We start from the raw sequence: 24,672 nt of genomic DNA, 5'->3' as shown, positions 1-24,672 counted from the left end.
ATCACCCCCTCCCCTACCCAGCGGGAGAACCCAGTCAGGATGTCAGGAATGAAATATAGGCGAACAGCCATCGAGAGGGGTGACTTTCTGCTTCATCAGTGTTCTAATGGATGCAACAGAATACACTCCTTCCGTTAATGAGTGTACTCTTTCTGGAGTACACCGAATGTTTTTTTATGGCTTACATTCTGCAAAAATGCTTAGACTGTGTCTTTTTAGATTATTTAACTTTTGACTAGTATGATTCTACCACTGATTCTGTCCTGTCTTTTGGTATTGTTTTCATCTGTGCATCCCAATAATCTCTTTCGCAAATCCTGTTCCTTATCTATTACCATCTTCACTCTCTAGGGCTCATTTTAGCAGCAAGTTATCATCTACATCTACATTACATGGCTACTCTGCAATTCACATTTAAGTGCTTGGCAGAGGGTTCATCGAACCACAATCATACTATCTCTCTACCATTCCACTCCCGAACAGCGCGCGGGAAAAACGAACACCTAAATCTTTCTGTTCGAGCTCTGATTTCTCTTATTTTATTTCGATGATCATCCCTACCTATGTAGGTTGGGCTCAACAAAATATTTTCGCATTCGGAAGAGAAGTTGCTGACTGAAATTTCGTAAGTAGATCTCGCCGCGACGAAAAACGTCTTTGCTTTAATGACTTCCATCCCAACTCGCGTATCATATCTGCCACACTCTCTCCCCTATTACGTGATAATACAAAACGAGCTGCCCTTTTTTGCACCCTTTCGATGTCCTCCGTCAATCCCACCTGGTAAGGATCCCACACCGCGCAGCAATATTCTAACAGAGGATGAACGAGTGTAGTGTAGGCTGTCTCTTTAGTAGACTTGTTGCATCTTCTAAGTGTCCTGCCAATGAAACGCAACCTTTGGCTCGCCTTCCCCACAATATTGTCTATGTGGTCTTTCCAACTGAAGTTGTTCTTAATTTTAACACCCAGGTACTTAGTTGAATTGACAGCCTTGAGAATTGTACTATTTATCAAGTAATCGAATTCCAACGGATTTGTTTTGGAACTCCTGTGGATCACCTCACACTTTTCGTTATTTAGCGTCAACTGCCACCTGCCACACCATACAGCAATCTTTTCTAAATCGCTTTGCAACTGATACTACGGACTGCAACCTTCCTGACAGGAAATCACGAATCCAGTCTCTCCCTCTGGTAATTGACCCCTATTGACTCTTTTCAGCTATTCGTCTGAATTCTTCTTTAGTTAGTACCTGAACTTTAATATTTTTCAAGAGCATCACTTTTAAGGTGCTTCGATTTGCATTTCTCAGATTCAAGAACACCTCAGTCATCACATAAGGCCTTGGGCCTACAACTCTGGACGACAAATGGCTACAAGACAAGGGCGCCCATTGGAGTCAGGAATCTGGGTATCTTCAGTGCCTGACAAAAGAAGGTGAAGGGCCCAGAAGGGGAGGAGAAAACGAAATGAAATTTCATGGGTTGAGAGGAGAGGTGATTATGAAACAGTGTCAGGTTGATAAAAAAACTGGCTGGTGTGATCTCATTTATCAGTATGGTGCTGCACCCCTTCTGGATAGGAAGCATGTATTAGTTCGTTTGGAAACCGTGCCATATGGCCTTTACACCCTCTCTTGATGTAAGCTGACCCTTAACTATTGAAATTGGTCCTTGATATCCTACGTACTGAGACTGGGATTGACATCCAAACTGGTCCCTCACATCTTCTATTGGGGACAGATCTTGGGTGTTGCTGAACACGGGAGTATCCCAACACCAGGCAGCCAGTTCAGTGCGTCACATGGCGTGTGTCAACGAGAATTGTCCTCTTGATAAATGGCATCACCATACTGTCAGATGAACACGCATCAGAGTTCCCTCAGTCTCTACCAGCTGTGGGCTGATGTCTTACCCTATGGTTTCCCACACCTGACCCCAGCAGTAGCACCGCTGTGCCTCTCCAAATCATTGGGAGAATATGACTCCTCCCCAATTTTCCGCCACACTCACTGACAACGGTAATCCACAGTAGTGCAGAACCATGATTCATAACGGAAAACAATGCGACACCATTCGCTGGCAGTCCATGCTTTCTGGTTGTGACATCAGTCCAAACACGATTGTTCAAGCCATGTAGCCTGCACACGGGACAGTAATTCCCTGCCCAGCTGTTGCTAGTCTCTGGCAAATGATATGGGATGACACAGAATAAAGGAGGGACAATACTGGTTCTTGGATGACGGGCACAGTATTAGCAGTGCACTTGTTGACACAGTCTCGCCGTTTAAATATCTGAGCGTAACATTGCAAGGCGGCACGAACTGGAACGGGCATGTGAAGATTGTGGCAGAGAAGGCGAGTGGTCGACTTGGGTTCGTTGGAAGAATTTTACGAAACTGTGGTTCATATGTAGAGGAGACCTCACGTAGGACACTGGTGCGGTCTATTCTTGAGTATTGCTCGAATGTTTGGGACCCGCACCAGATAGGGTCGTAACTGTTCAGAGGCAGGGTGCTAGGTTTGTTACTGGTGGGTTCGAACCACACGCAAGTATTACGGAGATGCTTTGAAAACTGAAATGGAAATCCTTGGAGGGAAGGCGACGTTCTTTACGTGGGACACTATGGAGAAAATTCAGAGAACCGGAGTTTGAAGCTGACGGCAGAATGATCCTACTGCCGGGAACGTACGTTTCGCGTAAGGACTACGATGATAAGATATTAGAATTATGGCTCATATGGAGGTGTATAGGTAGTCACTCTATCTGCAAGTGGAACAGGGAACGAAATGGCTAGTAGTGGAACAAGATACCCTCCGCCACGGGCCGTAAGGTGGAGTGTGGTGTATGTATATAGATGTAATTGAATATGTAGACATAGATGTGAAGAGGTTACAAAGTGCTCACTTCACAATGCGGCCATTCTACCTTGTGATGGCCACATATAGCTGACCAGTAACTTGACAACGAATACGGCAGCCGCCACTTGTCTGAATGCTCCCTCCCTAAAAACTACCTGGGTATTGCATTATCTGACCACAGTAATGGTACTTGAATTACGTAACCATTACGGCACCTCACCTCAGCCTCTCGATACCAGCAATATTCTACTGTGTTTCTGTAAAATAGTTAACATATTCCTGTGACAACATTCAGATCTGATTTCATTAATGTAGAGGCACTTCGATTCATCGATATGTATATATTGCAATGATATTATTGTTATGTGTATTGTTTCTTTTGTCACTATGATCATTGACGTACTTGTAACTCTGATTTTTGGGCGCGTAAGCTGTTATTAGAGAGTCGAGCTTTGCTCGTCATGTTAAAAAGACGCAAATTGTATTCAGTTTATGAAATGTTAACTTTAACAGTGAGGAAGATATTTTAAAGTATGTTTTATATTGTGAAGTGATGTTTCGGAACGAGTTACGTGATATTGCAACAAAAATAATAAAAAAGAAGTGTAAGTTAAATTCGGAGTGCTAATTACTTTTTTATATCATCATTGTCCTAACTTGCAAAATTTAATCTTCAAGAATGATTTATGAAACACATCTATAAAACTTTTGAATATCGCAGAATAACACCTAGGCCTCTTTGCATGCGAGCTTGGAATTATCACTACCTAGATTTTCGACGATTGAGCCATGAGTTCACAACGAGACCAACGTGGGAAACACGAAAAGATGAGTGCCTAGTTTATCCATTATTTCAAGAAATGACTTTATTAACTGTGCTCTAATGACACCTGCCACATAATATAACTCTGTTGTTGCCCGAAAATGCAGTATTTAGCAGCGTGAGCAACACTACAATCGTAATTAATTTTTGACCTTTGTTGTGGTTGGGTTGTTAGACCACCCAGTCAAATGGAAACGACCTCCAATAAGAGCCCTTTCAACCCTGTTTCTCATTTTCAACATGCTGGATGGCAATATGCAGTAACTTACTATGATTCAATGAATCTGTAAAACCGTCAGAGATGAGTACGAGGTTGTTTTCATTTAAATAACGACCATTTTCGGACTTAAGTCCATCATCAAGCCATCCAGTAGGACAGAGTGTACCATGTTACAATTTACACATACAGTACGTACAGTCAAACAAAGTGCAAATGCATTTGACAACATGATTACGTACCACGTAAGTCCTACCATATTGTGCACATGCTGGCAACATTCCTCACATGAGTGGCTAAATACAAAATACTATTTGCGAACGACGGTGCAGTGCTGCGTGCAGGAAAACAATGTCACGTGAGTACTGAACATCATTAGCTAAACTCAGGTTGGGGGGAGTGAAAGGACTGTACCACAGTGAGGTTGTTTATCCTCATACATGGGTGTTATTTGTAAAACAAAACAAACGCCTGACCATGGGATAGTCCATTCAGTGGCCCCAACCTGAGCTTACTTAACGATGTTCAGTGCTCAAGAAACACTGCCCACATGCACACGGCGCTGGACTGCCGTAGGCGAACAGTACTTTGCACTTAGCCCCTCACACAAGTAATGTGGCCAGCGTACACTCAGTGTGGTAGGACCTATGAAGTATGTAATCATCTTAACAAATGCATTTCTACTTTAGTTGACCTTATGTATTGAAATGTAAATTGTAACATGGTGCATTCTGTTCTGCAGGGTAGCTTGATAATGGACTAAAGTTCGAAACTGATAGGCATTTTAAAAAAACCAAAATCTTCTGTGCAGACTTTGAGGGTTTTAGAATTTCATTCAAACTCTGTTAGTTTCTGGTAAAGGTCACAAGAGTATGCAGCGTCTTCTTGTCCTTCACCAGTGATCACCCACCACGTGGCTATGTTCACGCCCCTTATGTATCTTACCGGGCCTGGTAACAACCCAAATGCACTTTTGTGGCTGCTCTACCTGCGACAGAAAACTTCAACTCTAAGTAACTTACATAGTCTCTCCCATTGCATGTACGTGAACAAGACATATGTTTTTCGATACGGTCCGCCTTTAGCAAAACACAATTTTGTTTTTTAACCCAAACATGTTTTACCGCAGTTGCAGCATCTTGAGTGGGCTTTTATTTTTCATCTGTTAAAGATAAAGAGTGTTCTTTGTTGTTTGTATACATGTAGCTCTTAGTATTTAAATCGTAATTACAGATATCTGAAAAAAACACATAAATTACGAATTCATACCTTTTTACCACATGGTGTGGTTTTTCTGATGTGTTGTGTTTCTACAGTGACCATTTTGCTCCACAGTTTGTCATCTGCAACCACTTATACCATAAAGTAGATAAATTGTTTAAACCAAAATTACGATTTGAAAACTTGTTATTTCTATGCCTGAAATTATTTAATTCTATATATATATATATATATATATATATATATATATATATGTGTGTGTGTGTGTGTGTGTGTGTGTGTGTGTGTATGAGTGTATGTGTGTGTGTGTGTGTCTATTAACATAATGTTCCACTTACATTTTCCTTTTAATCATCTTCATCACTGTCGAACTCTATATATTGAGTTGCCACTGTCACTGCTTCACCAGCTGTAAAAACAAACATGGCGGGCAGTGGAACAATTGAAGGTGTAAAAACAAGATGGCTGACAATGGAATAGTTGAAGGTGTTCCTGGCGGTTGTTCTGAATCTTTCAGAGGTGTCTGTGATTTTTTTTCTTTCTTTCGTGTGTGTGATAAGGGAGAGAGAGAGAGAGAGAGGGAGGGGGGTGTTTGTGTGTGTGTGTGTTTGTGGGGCGGCGGGTGGGGGTGAGAGCTCTATTGGTTGGTCTTGTCTAATAATTCTTTGAGGGCAGAGAACAGAGCTGTATATTTATTTATCACTTGTTTCCCTTCCACTATGGCTTTTTGTATCTGATAATTTTCTTCAATTATCAGTTTTTGTGGGGGACTGTTGCTGCATTCGAGAATTTTCAAATCTGTGTTGATGTTTGTTAGCTTACGTTTCTTGTCCATGAGGTGTTCAGCAAATGTGGATTGATCGCTGTTACTTTTTAATGCTCTTCTGTGTTCTGCGTATCTGGTATTAAAGTTTCTTCTTGTCTGTCCTATATAACCGACTTTGCAGTCCTGACATGTTAGTTGGCAAATACCAGATGTGTTGCGTTTGTATGTACTTGTGTTGGTTGTCCTTAGTTTTCTCTGTGTTGAGTTGTCTGTCCTGTAGGCTATTTTTACCCCTTGTGTTTGGCTAAAGGCGGACCCTATCCAAGAACATACGTATCGTTAAAGCAAACACGGAAGGAAAGAGCTTCAACACAAAGATGATTATTACGTGAACAAAGTTACACTGGCATCCAGCAGTGTCTTCCAGGAGCTCAACTTCTCCTGTCAGAGAGTCTAGGTTTTGAACAGGGCCGTCAATTAACGCCATTGAACAGAAACTATAGGTAGATCTCACAATACTTCCCATGCCATACGGTGGTTTGCGGAGTATAAATGTACAAGTTGTTGTTGTTGTTGTTGTCTTCAGTCCTGAGACTGGTTTGACGCAGCTCTCCATGCTACTCTATCCTGTGCAAGCTTCTTCATCTCCCAGTAATTACTGCAACCTACATCCTTCTGAATCTGCTTAGTTTATTCATCTCTTGGTCTCCCTCTACGATTTTTACCCTCCACGCTGCCCTCCAATACTAAATTGGTGATCCCTCTATGTCTCAGAACATGTCCTACCGACGGATCCCTTCTTCTAGTCAAGTTGTGCCATAAGCTCCTCTTTTGCCCAATTCTATTCAATACCTCCTCATTAGTTATGTGATCTAACCATCTAATCTTCAGCATTCTTCTGTAGCACCACATTTCGAATGCTTCTGTTCTCTTCTTGTACAAACTATGTATCATCCATCTTTCACTTCCATACATGGCAACACTCCATACAAATACTTTCAGAAACGACTTCCTTACACTTAAATCTATACTCGATGTTAACAAATTTTTCTTCTTCAGAAACGCCCTCCTTGCCATTGCCAATCTACATTTTATATCCTCTCTACTTCGACCATCATCAGTTATTTTGCTCCCCAAATAGCAAAACTCCTTTACTACTTTAAGTGTCTCATTCCCTAATCTAATTCCCTTAGCATCACCCGAATTAATTAGACTACATTCCATTATCCTTGTTTTGCTTTTGTTGATGTTCATCTTATATCCTCCTTTCAAGACACTGTCCATTCCGTTCAACTGTCTCTGACAGAATTACAATCTCATAGCCGAACCTCAAAGTTTTTTTTTCTTCTCCACGGATTTTAATACCTACTCGGAATTTTTCTTTTGTTTCCTTTACTGCTTGCTCAATATACAGATTGAATAACTTTGGGGAGAGGCTACAACCCTGTCTCACTCCCTTTCCAACCACTGCTTCCCTTTCATGCCCCTCGACCCTTATAACTGCCATCTGGTTTCTGTACAAATTGTAAATAGCCTTTCGCTCCCTCTATTTTACCCCTGCCATCTTTAGAATTTGAAAAAGATTATTCCAGTCAACATTGTCGAAAGCTTTCTCTAAGTCTACAAATGCTAGAAACGTAAGTTTGCCTTGCCTCACATGTTCCAACATTTCTGCGGAATCCAAACTGATCTTCTCCAAGGTCGGCTTCTGCCAGTTTTTCCATTCGTCTGTAAAGAATTCGCGTCAGTATTTTGCAGCCGTGACTTATTAAACTGATAGTTCGGTAATTTTCTCATCTGTCAACACCTGCTTTCTTTGTGATTGAAATTATTATATTCTTCTTGAAGTCAGAGGGTATTTCACCTGTCTCATACATCTTGCTCACCAGATGGTAGAGTTTTGTCATGACTGGCTCTCCCAAGGCTGTCAGTAGTTCCAATGGAATGTTGTCTACTTCCGGGTCCTTGTTTCGATTCAGGTCTCTCAGTGCCCTGTCAAACTCTTCACGCAGTATCATATCTCCCATTTCATCTTCATCTACATCCTCTTCCATTTCCATAATATTGTCCTCAATTACATCGCCCTTGTATAGGCTCTCTATATACTCCTTCCACCTTTCTGCTTTCCCTTCTTTGCTTAGGACTGGATTCCCATCTGAGCTCTTGATATTCATGCAACTGGTTCTCTTTTCTCCAAAGGTCTCTTTAATTTTCCTGTAGGCATTATCTATCTTACCCCTAGTGAGATAAGCCTCTAATGTACAAGTAGGATTAGTACATGTAGGAATACGAATGTCTAGGCACACACTAATTTTTCGTAGGCAGTTGCTGGGAGAAAAAGCCACCAATCTCTCGCAAACGTCAGATTTCTCTGCCCGCCATACTGTGAGCCGCAGCCCGCTCACCTGGGGACGGTGAGCACCTCGTCGAGCGCCCACTGCAGCGACGCCTCTGTGACGTTGCTGACGGCCAGCGTGACCGCGTAGCCCTGCCTCTGCGCCTGCGCCATGTTGAGCAACTGGTCGCCAAACACAGGGATCCCCACCAGAGGCACCCCCCTGGCCGTCGCCTCCTGCGTGCTGAGCAGCCCGCCGTGCGTGATGAACGCCTGCACGTTCTTGTGCGCTGCGAAACAAGCGAAGCCAAAGCTGTAGCCGCCACTCGGCTGGTGCACTGCAGTCGTGATAATGTGCGGCGTGATTTTCTATCGCACGCACTGTGTCGACAACAGCCTCTGGACAGCAAAAGCTGTTCGCCCAAAAGGAATTTCGGAAATTTGTGGTAAGTTCCTATGGGACCAAACTGCTGAGGTCATCGGTCCCTAGGATTACAAACTACTTAATCTAACTTACACTAAGGGCAACACACACACACACACACACACACACACACACACACACACACACACATACACATGGAAGAGGCCATACCTATGCAATTTGATACAATTGAAATCTCAGCCACTTCTCCCTCTGAAATTACGAAAATAATAAACTTGCTTAAAAGCAAAACCTCACGTGGAATTGATGGCCTTTCCAGCAAAATACTAAAAGCTTGTTCTCAACAGATAAGTGAGATTCTCAGCCAACTGTGTAATAGCTCTCTGGAACAGGGCATTTTCCCTGATAGACTGAAATATACCATTGTTATACCTTTGCATGAAAAACGGTATAGATCTGAAGTCAACAATTACCGTGCAATCTCCTTTTCTAACAGCTTCATCCAAAATTTTTGAGAAAGTAATGTATTCAAGAGTAGCTTCACATATCTGTAAAAATGAAGTACTAACAAAATGTCAGTTTGGTTTCCAGAGAGGTTTTTCAACAGAAAATGCCATATATGCTTTCACCAATCAAATTTTGAATGATCTGAATAACCGAACACCACACATTGGGATTTTTTGTGATCTCTCAAAGAGTTTTGATTGTGTAAATCATGAAATTCTGCTAGACAAGCTCAAGTATTGTGGCATGAGTGGGACAGTGCACAAATGGTTTAATTTGCACCTAACTGGAAGAGTGCAGATAGTTGAAATAAGCAGTTCTCATAATATTCAAATATCAACACACTCCACAAACTGGGGAACTATCAAGAATGGAGTTCCACAAGGGTCGGTCTTGGGTCCTTTGTTGTTCTTAATATATATTAATGACTTGCCATTCTATATTCATGAAGAGGCAAAGTTAGTTCTCTTTGCTGATGACACAAGTATAGTAATCACACCTGACAACCAAGAATCAACTGATGAAATTGTCAGTAATGTCTTTTGGAAAATTACTAAGTGGTTCTTGTAAACGGTCTCTCACTGAATTTTGATAAGACACAGTACATACAGTTCCGTACAATAAACGGTATGATGCCATTAATAAATATAGACCTTAATCAGAAGCATATAGCTAAGGTAGAATATTCATAAGTTTTAGGTGTGTCCATTGATGAGAGATTAATTGGAAGAAACACATTGATGATCTGTTGAAACGTTTGAGTTCAGTTACTTATGCAATAAGGATCATTGCAAATTTTGGTGATAAACATCTTAGCAAATTAGCTTACTACCCCTATTTTCACTCATTGCTTGCATATGGCATCATATTTTGGGGTAATTCATCACTGAGGAATAAAGTATTTATTGAACAAAAGCGTGTAATCAGAATAATAGCTGGAGTCCACCCAAGATAATCCTGCAGACATTGAATTAAGGATCTAGGGATATTCACAGTAGCTTCTCAGTATATATACTCTCTTATGAAATTTGTCATTAACAACCAAACCCAATTCCAAAGTAATAGAAGTGTGCATAACTACAATACTAGGAGAAAGGATGATCTCCACTATTCAAGATTAAATATAACTTTGGCACAGAAAGGGGTGAATTATACTGGCACTAAAGTCTTTGGTCACTTACCAAATAGTATCAAAAGTCTGACAGATAACCAACAAGTATTTAAGAGGAAATTAAAAGAATTCCTGAATGACAACTCTTTCTACTCCATAGAGGAATTTTTGGATATAAATTAAGAAAAAAAATTATTAAAAAAATTAAAAAGTTGGTACATTAACTTAATTATGTTGTTAAATTAACTTAATTATGTCACATATTGAAAAATTTGACTCGTTCCACATCATTACGAAATATCGTATTCATGATCCATGGAACTAGTATTAATCTAATCTAATCTAATCCGAGGGAGGACTCGAACCTCCCACGGGGAGGGCCTCATAAACCGTCGCAAGGCACCTAAGACCACGCGGCTAACTCGCTCGGCATCCAAAATACGACAGCCATGAAATGTAGGAACTCCTTTCTTGCTTTACAGCGCTCAAGTTTCATAGAAAACACTCTAATTCCACTGGTGTCCAAACTAAAGCAACAAAGGGAAGTTTTGCAAGATTGCGTTTATTTTTCCACGAAACAGTATAAACAGGTGACAGGATACTAGAAACATAAACAATTGCAACAAGATTAACGTAAGACAAAAATTTTCTTCATTTTTTTCCAACTTAACGTATTTGTACGCAGCTGGTTAATGTGCTCAGTGTGGGATCTGACCACATCCGGCATCAGTATAGGCTTGCCATCGACAGGATATGCTGTGAATGATGTCACGAATCTCATGTTGAGGCCCTAACGCCCATTCTTTCCGCAGCACTGCTTCTAGATCTTGCAGAGTGGTTGGTGGCGTGGTGCAACCCGTTTCCCAAGTGCACCCCACATGTGCTCTAGGGGATTCAAATTCGGAGATCGAGCACGCTACAACTTGCGTGCGGTATCTTTCGTTTCCGAGAAAACTTCAACCGCACGTGCTCTATGAGGCCGAGCACTATCGTCCATTAATACGTAGTCCTCGCAGTAACCGCACGTGAAGTCCCAAGATCTCGTCACGCTACCTCACAGCAATTAAATCTCGCCGATTCACCCGTAAAATTTCATGACGATATGTTCGAGTGGTCAACATAATCCCTGCTTACACCATCAGCGATATTCCTCGATATCGGTCTCTTTCGGCCAGCCACGGTGGCCGAGCGGTTCTAGGCGCTTCAGTCTGGACCCGCGCGACTGCTACGGCCGCAGGTACGATTCCTGCCACGGGCATGCATGTGTGTGATGTCCTTAGATTAGTTAGGTTTAAGTATTTCTAAGTCTAGGGGATGATGACCTCAGAAGTTAAGTCCCATAATGCTCAGAGTCATTTGAACCATTTTTTCGGTGTCTTTCCACAATGTTTGGGTCCCGAAATCGTGTTCCACATTCCCTCCAGATCCGAATCCTTTGGGAGTCACTCTCCAGACGAGATCGGGACTCATCCGTGAAGAGAACGTTGGACCACCGTTCGACAGTCCAGGTGTCAGTTGACGACTCAACTCTAGACGTTCCCTTGTGTGAAGACGCGTCACAGGTACACATGCAGCAAGTCCCCGACAATAAAGGCCACTCTGCCGAAGACTTCTGCCTCGATACAGCACGTCCGGTGGATGCTGGGACATCAGATGCCGCCTACCGCGCAGTACCAAGACGGTATTGTCATGCCCTTACAGCCAATCCTGGTGTCATACGTGGTCGACCCTGCCCTGGTTTTAGGGATACAGTATTGGTGTCTATAAACTGTCGCCATATCCGAGAAACAATGGAACGATTCACATTAAGCCATCCGGCTACATCAGTTTGCGACTGCCCTGGTTTTATTCTTCCTAAAACTGAATAAACTGCAAAAAAGGTGGGAATTTAAGGAGATGGGACCTGGATAAACTGAAAGAACCAGAGGTTGTACAGAGTTTCAGGGAGAGCATAAGGGAACAATTGACAGGAATGGGGGAAAGAAATACAGTAGAAGAAGAATCGGTAGCTTTGAGGGGTGAAATAGTGAAGGCAGCAGAGGATCAAGTAGGTAAAAAGACGAGGGCTAGTAGAAATCCTTGGGTAACAGAAGAGATACTGAATTTAATTGATGAAAGGAGAAAATACAAAAATGCAGCAAGTGGAGCAGGCAAAAAGGAATAGAAACATCTCAAAAATGAGATCGACATGAAGTGCAAAATGGCTAAGCAGGGACGGCTAGAGGACAAATGTAAGGATGTAGAGGCTTATCTCATGAGCGGTAAGATAGATACTGCCTACAGGAAAATTAAAGAGACCTTTGGAGAAAAGACAACCACTTGTATCAATATCAAGAGCTCAGATGGAAACCCAGTTCTAAGCAAAGAAGGGAAAGCAGAAAGGTGTAAGGAGTATATATAGGATCTACATAAGAGTGATGTACTTGAGGACAATATTATCGCAATGGAAGAGGACATAGATGAAAATGTAATGGGAGATAGGATACTGCGTGAAGAGTTTGACAAAGCACTGAAAGACCTAAGTCGAAACAAGGCCCTGCGAGTAGACAACATTCCATTAGAACTACTGACAGCCTTGGGAGAGCCAGTCCTGACTAAACTCTACCATCTGGTGAGCAAGATGTATGAGACAGGCGAAATTCCGTCAAACATTAAGAAGAGTATAATAATTCCAATCCCAAAGAAAGCAAGTGTTGACATATGTGAAAATTACCGAACTATCAGTTTAATAAGTCACAGCTGCAAAATACTAACGCGAATTCTTTACAGACGATTGGAAAAACTGGTAGAAACCGACCTCGGGGAAGATCAGTTTGGATTCCGTAGAAATGTTGGAACACGTGAGGCAATACTGACCCTACGACTTATCTTAGAATAAAGATTAAGGGAAGGCAAAGCTACATTTCTAGCATTTGTAGACTTAGAGAAAGCTTTTGACAATGCTGACTGGAATAATCTCTTTCAAATTCTGAAGGTGGCAGGGGTACAGTACGGGGAGCGAAAGGCTATTTACAATTTGTACAGAAACCAGATGGCAGTTATAAGAGTCGAGGGACATGAAAGGGAAGCAGTTATTGGGAAGGGAGTGAGACAGGGTTGTAGTCTCTCCCTGATGCTATTCAATCTGTATATTGAGCAAGCAGTAAAGGAAATGAAAGAAAAGTTCGGAGTAGGTATTAAAATCCATGGAGAAGAAATAAAAACTTTGAAGCTTGCCAATGACATAGTAATTCTGTCAGAGACAGCAAAGGGCTTGGAAGAGCAACTGAATGGAATGGACAGTGTCTTGAAAGGAGTGTATAAGATGAACATCAACAAAAGCAAAACGAGGATAACGGAATGTTAGTCGAATTAAGACGGGTGATGTTGAGGGAATTAGGTTAGGAAATGAGACACTGATAGTAGTAAAGGAGTTTTGCTATTTGGGGAGAAAAATATCTGACGATGGTCGAAGTAGAGAGGATATAAAACGTAGACTGGCAATGACAACGAACGCGTTTCTGAAGAAGAGAAATTTGTTAACATCGAGTATAGATTTAAGTGCCAGGAAGTCGTTTCTGAAAGTATTTGTATGGAGTGTAGCCATGTATGAAAGTGAAACGTGGACGATAAATAGTTTGGACAAGAAGAGAATAGAAGTTTCTGAAATGTGGTGCTACAGAAGAATGCTGAAGATTAGATGGGTAGATCACATAACTAATGAGGAGGTATTGAATAGAATTGGGGAGAAGAGGAGTTTGTGGCACAACTTGACTAGAACAAGGGATCGGTTGGTAGGACATGTTCTGAGGCATCAAGGGATCACCAATTTAGTACTGGAGGGCAGGGTGGAGGGTAAAAATCGTAGTGGGAGACTAAGAGATGAATATACTAAGCAGATTCAGAAGGATGTAGGTTGCAATAGGTACAGGGAGATGAAGAGGCTTGCATAGGATAGAGCAGCACGGAGAGCTGCATCAAACCAGTCTCAGGACTGAAGACCATAACGACAACAACATGGCCTTCCACCTCAAAGTGTCTGGTAGGCGTCTTCTCTGTGCTATACTGCACCGTCTGTGATTGTGTACACAGCGACTGTGGATGTGGGACTACCCTCCAACACTACGCCGTTTCATAGGTGCCATGACGTCAGGTAAGGGTTGTCCGTTGACTGGAATGACATCTTCCAGGCATAACGCGAGTGTACGGGCATATACTGACAGTTTGTAGGAGTATACTGTGAATTACACACTGGAAATAGCGGTTTGTTGCTCTAATTTTGGACACCAGTCTACTGCCAGTACAGTGCAGACAGAACTTCGTTCCACTTTTCTCGAAATACCTTTAAGACTTGAGGATGACCTTTTAGGCGATCTGACCTGACTCATCGCACAAACATACTAAATATACTGTATGCTGATCAGACATAGAGTCCGATCAAAACAAACAAGAAACCCATGCACAGTGATTCTCGATTCGTGGGTAGAATACTGACAAACCGCAGTTTTGGAACAATCGCACCGAAGAAGTAACTACGATAATTTTTTGACTGTGAAAAACTGTAACAATTTACAACTTACACAGCACTCCAATCAAGCAATAATCATCTTACACATAAGTACTTATGGTATCTCAGTCTAATAACTTCACAACATTTTATTGATAGGGACTGAATGTTGTTTGCCAGGATCTATCTCCTGACTTATGGATACTTGATATCAAATGGTTCAAATGGCTCTGAGCAGTATGGGACTTAACATCTGTGGTCATCAGTCCCCTAGAGCTTAGAACTATTTAAACCTAACTAACCTGAGGACATCACACACATCCATGCCCGAGGCAGGATTCGAACCTGCGACCGTAGCAGTCCCGCGGTTCCGGACTGAGCGCCTAGAACCGCGAGACCACCGCGGGCGGCTACTTGATATCAAAGAAAGCCACAGTTCTGTTGTTTATTGTTCCATCTAGGTCATTATAGCTATAGGACATGTGATGTACTCTCCATTCTACAAAAATACCCACAAATGTGCAGGGTATCTGAATGGAAACCAAGAGAAAAGCAGCAGATATTCGCATCACATATACTGACTTTCATTGTTGCGGAAACATATACTACATAAAAAGTGAGCGGCAAAGCCATCAGGTACACACACACACACACCACACATCCTAGAGTGACGTTACTACTCCATAAAAACGTCTTTCAGTGTCCTACCTTTGTATGGAAAATCCTAGTAAGCATCAAACACGTTCTTTAACCTTAGGAACAGCTGTTGCATAGCATCAAGAATACGAAGCAAACTATGTCGTTTGTCGGTAGATTTGTCTTTCAGCAGGTTACGTGTCTCACGTTTGTGATTATAACCTGTTACAACCGTTCTCGGCTGTCCGTCTGGGTTTTCCACAGTGACGTAGCATGTAGCACCCTCTGCCGTAAAGGAACTTTTTCAGTATACTACATTTCCATAAAGTCTGATATCAGCAATGGCGAATATTTTCTGTAGTACCATCTGGAGAACAGACGATGGGAAGGTCCAGTTTACAAGTATAGGGTCGGTGTCAGCTACGTGGCGACATTGTGAGTTTAACGTGCTGTTGTAGTTACCCTGATAAAACTTTATAGCAGAGATGAGAGGGAGCAGAATACCCTTGGTCACTTGTTGGCGACTCGTGACAGAGAGTTGTTTTTGGCAGCAATGCTCTGTCTGAGTAGCAAGTTAAGCACAATGACATGTGAGGTGTTCCAACAACTACATCTTCTTATACATACAGAGTCACATAATTTCCTATAGATTCAGCCAGATCCTATCCTAAGGGCGTTACTTTTATTACAGCTGACTACAGTTTCTATCAGAAACGAGTGTTCTTCCTGTCACCCGTCCTGTGAACTAATGTACACTTGGCCTAGCTCATTAATGATTGACCCCTTGGCCTTACGCACCGGAGACAAGTATTAATCAGTGACTTTTTCCTGTTATTAACTGAAATTCACAACAGCAGCTGTTTGAGACGCAGACCAGCTGCCTCTTTTCAACACTATTCCAGTGAAAACATTAGGTACTACTTCTCTGACAGTTTTAGCTGTGTCCACGTCGGTATTTCACCGTCTTTTCGTTGTGGAAGTTTCTGAAGTTCCATCAGTGGCTGCTTCTAGGTGTCACCGAACAGTTACGTCTTTATACTGGCGAGGTGCTCACTGAAAACTGGATACTTGGTACTGATACGCCTGCTGCTCGTAGCTGATCCTTTACACAGTTCTCAATTAGCCTCTGGAACCTTACATGTGCACATGGTAGCCTTAACTCTCGTTTAACACTCCAAATCTAGCTCTGGCTTTATCCTACCACGAATTTGTCCCTGACCCTCGACTTGTTTCGTGAGGTGACAAATGTGAGTTCCATGCTGGCGTATTTGTTGACCGCCAAGAGATAGCTGGTTTCCAGTTGTGCTTAAAAGAGTTATCTACCACAAATATCATGTTTGCATTTTTGTCTCATCATGTCGGGGGCTGGCTCTTCTTTTTCTTTATAGTATGAGATAACTGAAATATCCTAAAGCCATGATGCCTCCCCCCAAAAGTACATTAATGGGCACTACACAAAGTGCCGTTAAGACAATTAAAGTTTCTCATTTTTTGTTTCTTCTACCTCACTTTAAAGAAAACATCATATCAACGTCTATTTTTTATAAACACTCTATCATCGAAGGGTCTTGGTAGTTTCTCATAGAGAACCACTTCCTCGCCCACTGCTCGTAAACACAGCCTATTTGGCTCTGGTGCAGTCACCACAGTCGTGATTACACAAATGGAACGACAGAAATTTCCTCCATCAGGCTCATTATACAATTTTTATACAAATATTTAACAAAATTACATTTTGAATAGCACACAAATACGAACCAGAATGATATTTTCACTCTGCAGCGGAGTGTGCGCTGATATGAAACTTCCTAGCAGATTAAAACTGTCTGCCAGACCGAGACTCGAACTCGGGACCCATGCCTTCCACTGGCAAGTGCTCTATAATCTGAGCTACCGAAGCACGACTCAGGCCCGGTCCTCACAGCTTTACTTCTGCCAGTACCTCGTCTCCTACCTTCCAAACTTTACAGAAGCTCTCCTGCGAACCTTGCAGAACTAGCACTCCTGAAAGAAAGGATACTGCAGAGACATGGCTTAGCCATAGCCTGGGGGATGTTTCCAGAATGAGATTTTCACTCTGCAGCGGAGGTTCGCAGGAGAGCTTCTGTAAAGTTTGGAAGGTAGAAGACGAGTTACTGGCAGAAGTAAAGCTGTGAGTAGCGGGCGTGAGTCGTGCTTCGGTAGCTCAGATGGTAGAGCACTTGCCCGTGAATGGCAAAGGTCCCGAGTTCGAGTCTCGGTCGGGCACACAGTTTTAATCTGCCAGGAAGTTTCACACAAATACAATAACTAAACTAACTAAACATATACTCACGTAGGGAGCAAACTAATACGTTTGGACTTTCTTGTCTCATTCGATATCGAGCTGTGCTTTATCTATGAACTTATCAATGCCTTCTAATCTTTTCCCTGCTACTTTTAAGTCATCTATGTTCGACGTGACTAGTTCCAAAGGCAACTCAAATCGTATTTCTGAGGTACTGAATTTAGTTTCCATATTTTCTCTACAATCTAGGTTCGTGTCTTCATTTGCTACTATATTTCTTCTAGTGTGATTCGCCTGGGGCGTCTTATGAGCCAAAGAAATTGGTACACATGCCTAATATCGCGAATGGCCCCCGCGAGCATGCAGAAGTGCAGCAACACGACGACGCACGGACGCGCCTAATGTCTGAAGTGGTGCTGGAGGGAACTGACACCATGAATCCTGCAGGGCTGTTCATAAATCCGTAGGAGTACGAGTGAATGGCGATGTCTTGTAAACAGCACGTTGCAAGGCATCCCAGATACGCTCTATATTGTTCATATCTGGGGAGTTTGGTGGCCATCGAAAGTGTTTAAACTCAGAAGGGTGTTCCTAGAGCCACGCTGTCGCAATTCTGAACTTGTCGAGTGTCGCATTGTCCTGCTGGAATTGCCCATCGGAGTGCCAATCGACGTGAATGGATGCAGTTGATCAGACAGGATGCTTACTTACGTGTCACCTGTCGGAGTCGTATCTCAACGTATCAAGGGTTCCTTATCACCACGACTGGGCACGCCCCAGGTTATTAGAGAGCCCCCACCAGCTTGAACAGCCCCCCGGCTGACATGCAGGGCCCATGGATTCATGAGGTTGTCTCCATACCCGTACACGTCCGTCCGCTGGATACAATTTGAAACGAGGCTCGACCGACCAGGCAACATGTTTCCAGTCATCAAGAGTGAAATGTCAGTGTTGACGGGCCCAGGTGAGGAGTAAAGCTTTGTATAGTGCAGTCATCAAGGGTACACGAGTGGGGCTACGGCTCCGAAAGCCCATATCGATGATGTTCCGTTGGATGTTTCGTACGCTGACACTTGTTGAAGGCCCAGCATTGAAATCTGCAGCAACTTGCGGAAGGGTTGCACTTCTGTCACGTTGAACGATTCTCTTTAGTCGTCGTTGGTCCTGTTCTTGCAGGATCTTTTTCCGGCGGCAGCCATGTCGGATTCCTGATATTCACGGTACACTCGTGAAATGGTCGTACGGGAAAATCCCCACTTCATCGATACCTCGGAGGTGATGTGTCCCATCGCTTGTGCGCCGACTGTAACACCACTTTCAAACTCACTTAAATCTTAATAACTTGCCATTGTAGTAGCAGTAACCGATCTAACAACTGCGACAGACCCATGTTGTCTTAGATAGGCGTTGCCGGTCATAGCACCGTATTCCGCCTGTTAACATACCTCTGTATTCGAATATGCATGCCTATACCAGTTTCTTTGGCACTTCAATGCATATAGCCTGGACCGTCTTGTGTGTAAATCGAAAAGATATAGTAGCAAATGTAGATATCAACTTAGATGATAGTGAGGAAGTTGAAAAGAAAATCAGTACCTCAGAATAATGTGTTAGAATATGTAATTAATATTCCGCTAACTAAGAATGAGAATTTTAATTTGTATAAATCTCAGCGTATGTTCAAGAGGACTGTGAAATGAGGTTATTACAAAACACTCATATACCTGGTAATCGTATTAAGAAAATAATTTCGTCAAACAGAAGTCTATGGAGACAGTTAAGTACTAATGAATGATAAATGAAAAGCACCAGTTTGCTTTTGTTCTACAAAACTGATGCTTTTCATTTATTATAATGTTGTTCTACCAAGAACCGACGGAAGATTCTGTTAATATACTAATGAATGGTTGTATGTAGTACCTAATATGAAAGACTTCACAATTTTGTGTAACACATATCCACACATGCGATCTGTATCCTTTACAATTCTTCTGATATCTGTTTGAAGAAATTATTTTCTTAATTGCTAGTTGTGTAGAACCAGGGATTGTGAGTTCCTGGAGCGTGTTCACAGTCGCACCTCATGGTGAACAGACGCCGACCATACCGCCGCTTGCTCCCAGTTAGACGCAGCATGGATTCTGGTTGTCATTTTGGCCGCCGGTGGTATTTCATTTTCCGCCTAGCCGGTTTATCTACCGAGTATTCTCCTGTCCGCCACCCGGAGACGCGCCGTTTCGTTGTTCTATCGCAACTTGTAACGCCGGAAATGCATATCCTCCTATTTCCATCTATTGTACTATAATATTTTTTCCATATTTTGTTACCTGAATATATGACGTTTCTGTGTCTTTGTATGTTGTAATTGTTTTACTGTTTATATATATATATATATATATATATATATATATATATATATATATATATATATATATATGCATGTATGTTAGTTTGTTTTGTGAATATTATTTGTATTTATACGCTGGGTCTGGCCTAGGGAAAACTATGCTATCGAACGAATACATCGATAGGTCGTGTGGAGAACGAAAGTGTTTAGGATCTTTGGTAGTGTTAACTCTGTCGCGTGGAGCGCGGGCAGAGAGGGAGTCTGGCTGGAGCAGTGCGGTTGAGAGGGTGTGTTGTGTGACGCTCCCGCGAGTTGCCGCTCTTTCGGGGTTTGGCAGCATGTAATTGCGCTCGACTGGCTATAATAGTTTCTAGCACGGTGTCGCGGACGGGAAGCATTAGCTGGCACACATCAAGAGCCCGTTTCGCCTGGTGACCGTGTCGAGAAGAAGGCGCGCAAGCATCCAGCTTCTGCAACAGCGACGGCCGACAATGAGTGACTGTCGCCACCTCCTCGATCGACGACTTCAAACCTTCAATCAACCAACAAGGAAGACTAAAAGCACGTAAAGTTTCAGAACTGTATGGCAGACCTCAGCCTTTCAAACTGTTCCATTTGCCTCGCAAAATTACAGCAACTTAGCATGAACCTTTGTTGCTCATTGTCCCAATTGCATTACCAAGCAGGGTCCCTTCCTTTTCCGAAATGAACCCGAGTGTCGTTGAAATTCAGACGCCAGCATTAAAGTAGTCTCATTCCATTTCGCTGCTTTAATTTCAAAATTCAGTTAAAGTATTCATAGCTGGCTACAATATTTAGATTACAGAAGCACAAATTAAGAGTGCGAGTTTTGTTACCGTATTTTAGCTTACCTGTGACTGCAGCTCAGCTTGGTACGTACTAAATTTTACTATTGTTAATTGTTCAGGATCATTTAATTCAAGTTCAAAGTTAAATCTCTTATTTCTAAATTGCGTAGATTCAAGTTGCTTTTGAAATGATTGTTGAGGTAGTCCAAGACTAACCGTATTTTACTGAATTTCGATGTACTTCAGAAAGAAAGCTCACTATTAACTTCATTCACTAAATTAACTTTCGATTTTCCGGATTTGTTAATACTTTTTGCTGAATTAAGTCAGAGTGTAGCGAAATTTATTACTTCTGACAAACTTTCAGTTTTCACACTACACGTGTCAACCTTCAGTTGCCACGCTTCTAGTGCTAATTATATGTGTAATAACCTTTCTTTTTCAGTTACTATAGTAATTGTCCATAGGACTGGCGACCGTAATTTCCCCCAAATCTCAAATATCTAATTACCGCAAGTTAATTGTTAACGTAACGGCCGCACATTTACTAACTTTACCCCTTTTCAAAATTAATTTCCACCAGTTTCATTGGCATTTTTCCTTTCATAGAGATGTAACCCTTTGCTCCCTCTTTACCGACAGATTAACTTCGGTGACGATTGCTTTTTCCAAATTTCCATTAGGTACACACGGTTTAATTTTTCACTGTCATTAAGGACGATAAGTGAGGGGGAGGTTACAAACTGAGTCGCTTATGCTAATGCCTTCGCCTCTACTGTGGGCAATGGTCTGTATTCTCTCATTCGCCATTCCCTGAATGAAAAATGCATGTAGCAGTGGAAGAACTAACTCCACTGCATCTTGTAATTGCTTTCTAGAATGAGATGACAATTAAATCAAGACCCTAAGCTGCCGACAGGCGTTGATATACATCAAAGGGGACAGCTGAAAACGTGCTAAGCTTCCGAAAGGGTCTTGATTTAATTATCATTTCATTCTGGAGAGCTGCACGGCCACCGGTGGTATCTGCTCTTTCGGACATTCGTATATGCTCTCTTTCTGTTGCATTATGGCAACTGTGAACAGTTTGGATACCAGGTACCTTTTGGGAAGAAATAATTGTTTTCTTCGTGATAGAGTCTTGTTCCATTAATTTCAGTAGCACACAGTCTGGTGGAAATCTACAATAAACCTAGTCCACACCCAGTTTATATCGAAACAAAAATTATTTTTGAAGAAATGTCAATCTTCCCCCCCCCCCCCCCTTCCAGTTCCAATTCCAACCTCCTCGTCCATTTTCTTCTCCCATAACGACCGTTTTCCCCTTTTCGTGCTATCCACTGCCATGGCGCGTGATACTGCGGCCTCAGAAAAAGGAACAGAATTTAGTGCTTCTTTTTTTTTATTCGTCAATTTCGTGACTGGTTTGATGCGGTCCTCCACGAATTCCTCACGCGTGCCAAACTCTTCATTGCTGGAGTACTACTTGCTCCCTGCGTCCTCAACAATTTATTGGGTACATTCAGTTCTCCGACTTCCCCCACAGTTTTTACCCCCCGCAGTTCCCTCAAATACCATGGATGTTACATCATGCTGCCCCTTTTTCTTATCGATGTTTTCAGAATTTTTGTAGACGTATAAATAAGAAACACACTTACAGAAGCTGACACGTCGACCGCCGCTTGTTTCTTGTGTCGCCTTTTTGTTTTAAGAGTTGGTGTGACGCAGACACGGCACTCACCCAGTATGTCGGACTGCGGCAGCCACTTGCCCGTCTTGACATTCGGCGGTTGACCGGGCATGGAGTCTTTCTCCCATTTCCACAGGACTCGCTGCTTCAGCCGCGAAAACACCTTCAGGAAGGCGGACCGCTTCTCCTCTGGCCAGTGGGCACTTTGCACGTTGGAGCCCATACTGAAGAATATCGCCCCATCTGTGGCCTCGTCCAAAAACTTCTGTATGTCCTGCACAAGAAGGAAAAGCTATTTCAACAGGATATCTATATATGTTTCACAACTAATGGATAGGTACACGTTTACTTGTTGGACGAATTAATATTAACTGCACTCATACCCGTGGTGCCGCGTTACATGTGATATACATGTCCGTCACATCTGTAGAGAACAAGGGATTATTTTTAGGAAATATGGTGCGAAATTGTGATTTAGTGTGTTTCAGTGGGCGATGCGCCAGCCTCATCTTTTGCACCCATGAAGTTGAATTGTATTTTGATGTGCTGATAAACTAACAAACACATGGAACGCCAGAATGCGTATTTAATAAGCAAGGTCTTAATTGATTATCACGTAATGGAGTTTGATAAATAGTTCTGGCGTTGGTTTTGGCTACATTTCGTGCTAAATAAGTATAAATGACCCAACAGTTTGGATTAGGAACGCATTTGTTAATGTTGCACTTCCACACCATCAGGCCACAGAAATGCGGAAAACAGGAGGGTTGGAAAAGCATCAGTACCATTTGCCGCTTCGGATCATATTCAAACTTTGTTAATTGGGTTTAAAAGGGAGACAAAAGTTGCGGCCGTTCTGCACTCCAAAGGGGTGCGGTCAATCGGATTTATTCTATGAGCTTAACATAATGTCATCGGAACAACAACGTATATGATATAATCTGCTACTAAAAAATCATCCATAAAATACTTGAAAATGGCCTAAAGCCGAAATTGTACAATCGTGCAGGAAATAAAGAGAATGGCAACTGAAGGCTTCAAGAAATCTTTAAAAAAGAATTCCGTACTCTCTATTAAGATACAGAAGAAAACGAATTAGGCACACAAACCGTTGCCGAAAACGAGCAAAGGACTCTGTTAAAAAATATAGTAGCTAAAAGGGTAAAGTTTCCTCATGTTAACCAATGTATACTTTAGCAAAAATTTTACTGTTTGGAGATTTCTTTCTACTATCCGCACCAGTCTTAAATAATCATACAGATTTTTAATAATTAAAAAGGCATCCCGTAAGTGCAACCAAATGATCTACGTAGAACTGTTCCGTGTGTGAAGCAAGTAAATGCGTATGGATTTGGAGGTATTTCAGTAAGAAGGATTTAAGCCAGAAGGAGTGACAGAGGGCACACATTTTACTGAAGTATTGTAAGAGAAAGCTAATCAACACAGAATGTATACAATGGCTAAAATTACAAAAATTCATGAAACGACATATCCAGATCCGTTAAGTTACTGTCATCAGGGCTTACCTGGGGCAGCTTCTTTGGTTGCCTGACATGCAGTCCACCAACTTCCACCATGCTCGGTACAAGTGGCCGAGGACATCCGTGGGTGAAGTGATAATTAACCAGGAGAAGCGACGTCTGTCTCTCGATTTCGGACAGTGAAGGTAGTGACGGATCCTTCAGATACGTCTGTAAAATTGAATCCAGCCTCGGCAGATACAGAAACTGTCGGACGATTTTTCCTCCTACCCCAACAAGTGTATTCTGAAGTCTCTCGAGAAAACCCATGTGCGTGCCTAACTCGAGGAATGGATTCGCCACGTAAGAATACGGGGTCGGATTTCCCACCATGTCGGCCATCCAGTCCGTTCCCCCGAAGGTAGACAGAACGATCACAGGTGCTTTCAGACCATGAGCGTATCCGTGTACGCATTCTGTGAAGAGATTCTCCAACACAATGACGTCAAATTTTTTGCCCGACTTGTGCAACTTCTGTACATTCTTGTCTTTCAGAAATCCGTGACAGGTTTTTTCAGAAAACTCTAAGAACTGTTTCATCACGTCCAAGACTCCCGTCCCCACCTCTTCGAATGCGTTGAGATCGCCTGAAAACAAAAAGACACATGAGCTGAAGTGCGTCGCTTGTGCAACCAGGCGAGATGTCTAGTCTGAAAAACGACCAACTGCTCCGTTGTTAAAACTCTAATTCC

The 24,672-nt window shown here is 42.3% G+C and overlaps 1 protein-coding gene across 5 annotated transcripts in view; it reads right to left on the bottom strand.

Annotated features, from left to right (window-relative positions):
* LOC126419833 (UDP-glycosyltransferase UGT5-like) overlaps positions 1-24,672 on the bottom strand; it is a 199,221-nt gene that overhangs the window by 148,209 nt on the left and 26,340 nt on the right. For 2 of the 5 annotated variants that reach the window (XM_050087066.1, XM_050087065.1), the window contains exons 3-5: positions 23,987-24,567; positions 22,512-22,734; positions 8,297-8,516 (exon numbers count right to left, since the gene is read on the bottom strand). The exons of 1 other annotated variant lie outside the window; for it this stretch is intronic. In XM_050087066.1, coding sequence (XP_049943023.1) covers positions 8,297-8,516; positions 22,512-22,734; positions 23,987-24,567 — 1,024 coding nt within the window. The remainder of the gene's footprint in view (positions 1-8,296; positions 8,517-22,511; positions 22,735-23,986; positions 24,568-24,672) is intronic. 2 more of the 5 variants (XM_050087067.1, XM_050087068.1) reach the window with 2 other exon arrangements.

The sequence above is a fragment of the Schistocerca serialis genome, chromosome 9 (assembly GCF_023864345.2).
Source record: "Schistocerca serialis cubense isolate TAMUIC-IGC-003099 chromosome 9, iqSchSeri2.2, whole genome shotgun sequence".
Classification (NCBI taxonomy): domain Eukaryota; kingdom Metazoa; phylum Arthropoda; class Insecta; order Orthoptera; family Acrididae; genus Schistocerca; species Schistocerca serialis.
Note: the sequence above shows the minus strand (reverse complement) of the source record. Positions and strands in the feature narration are given on the sequence as shown.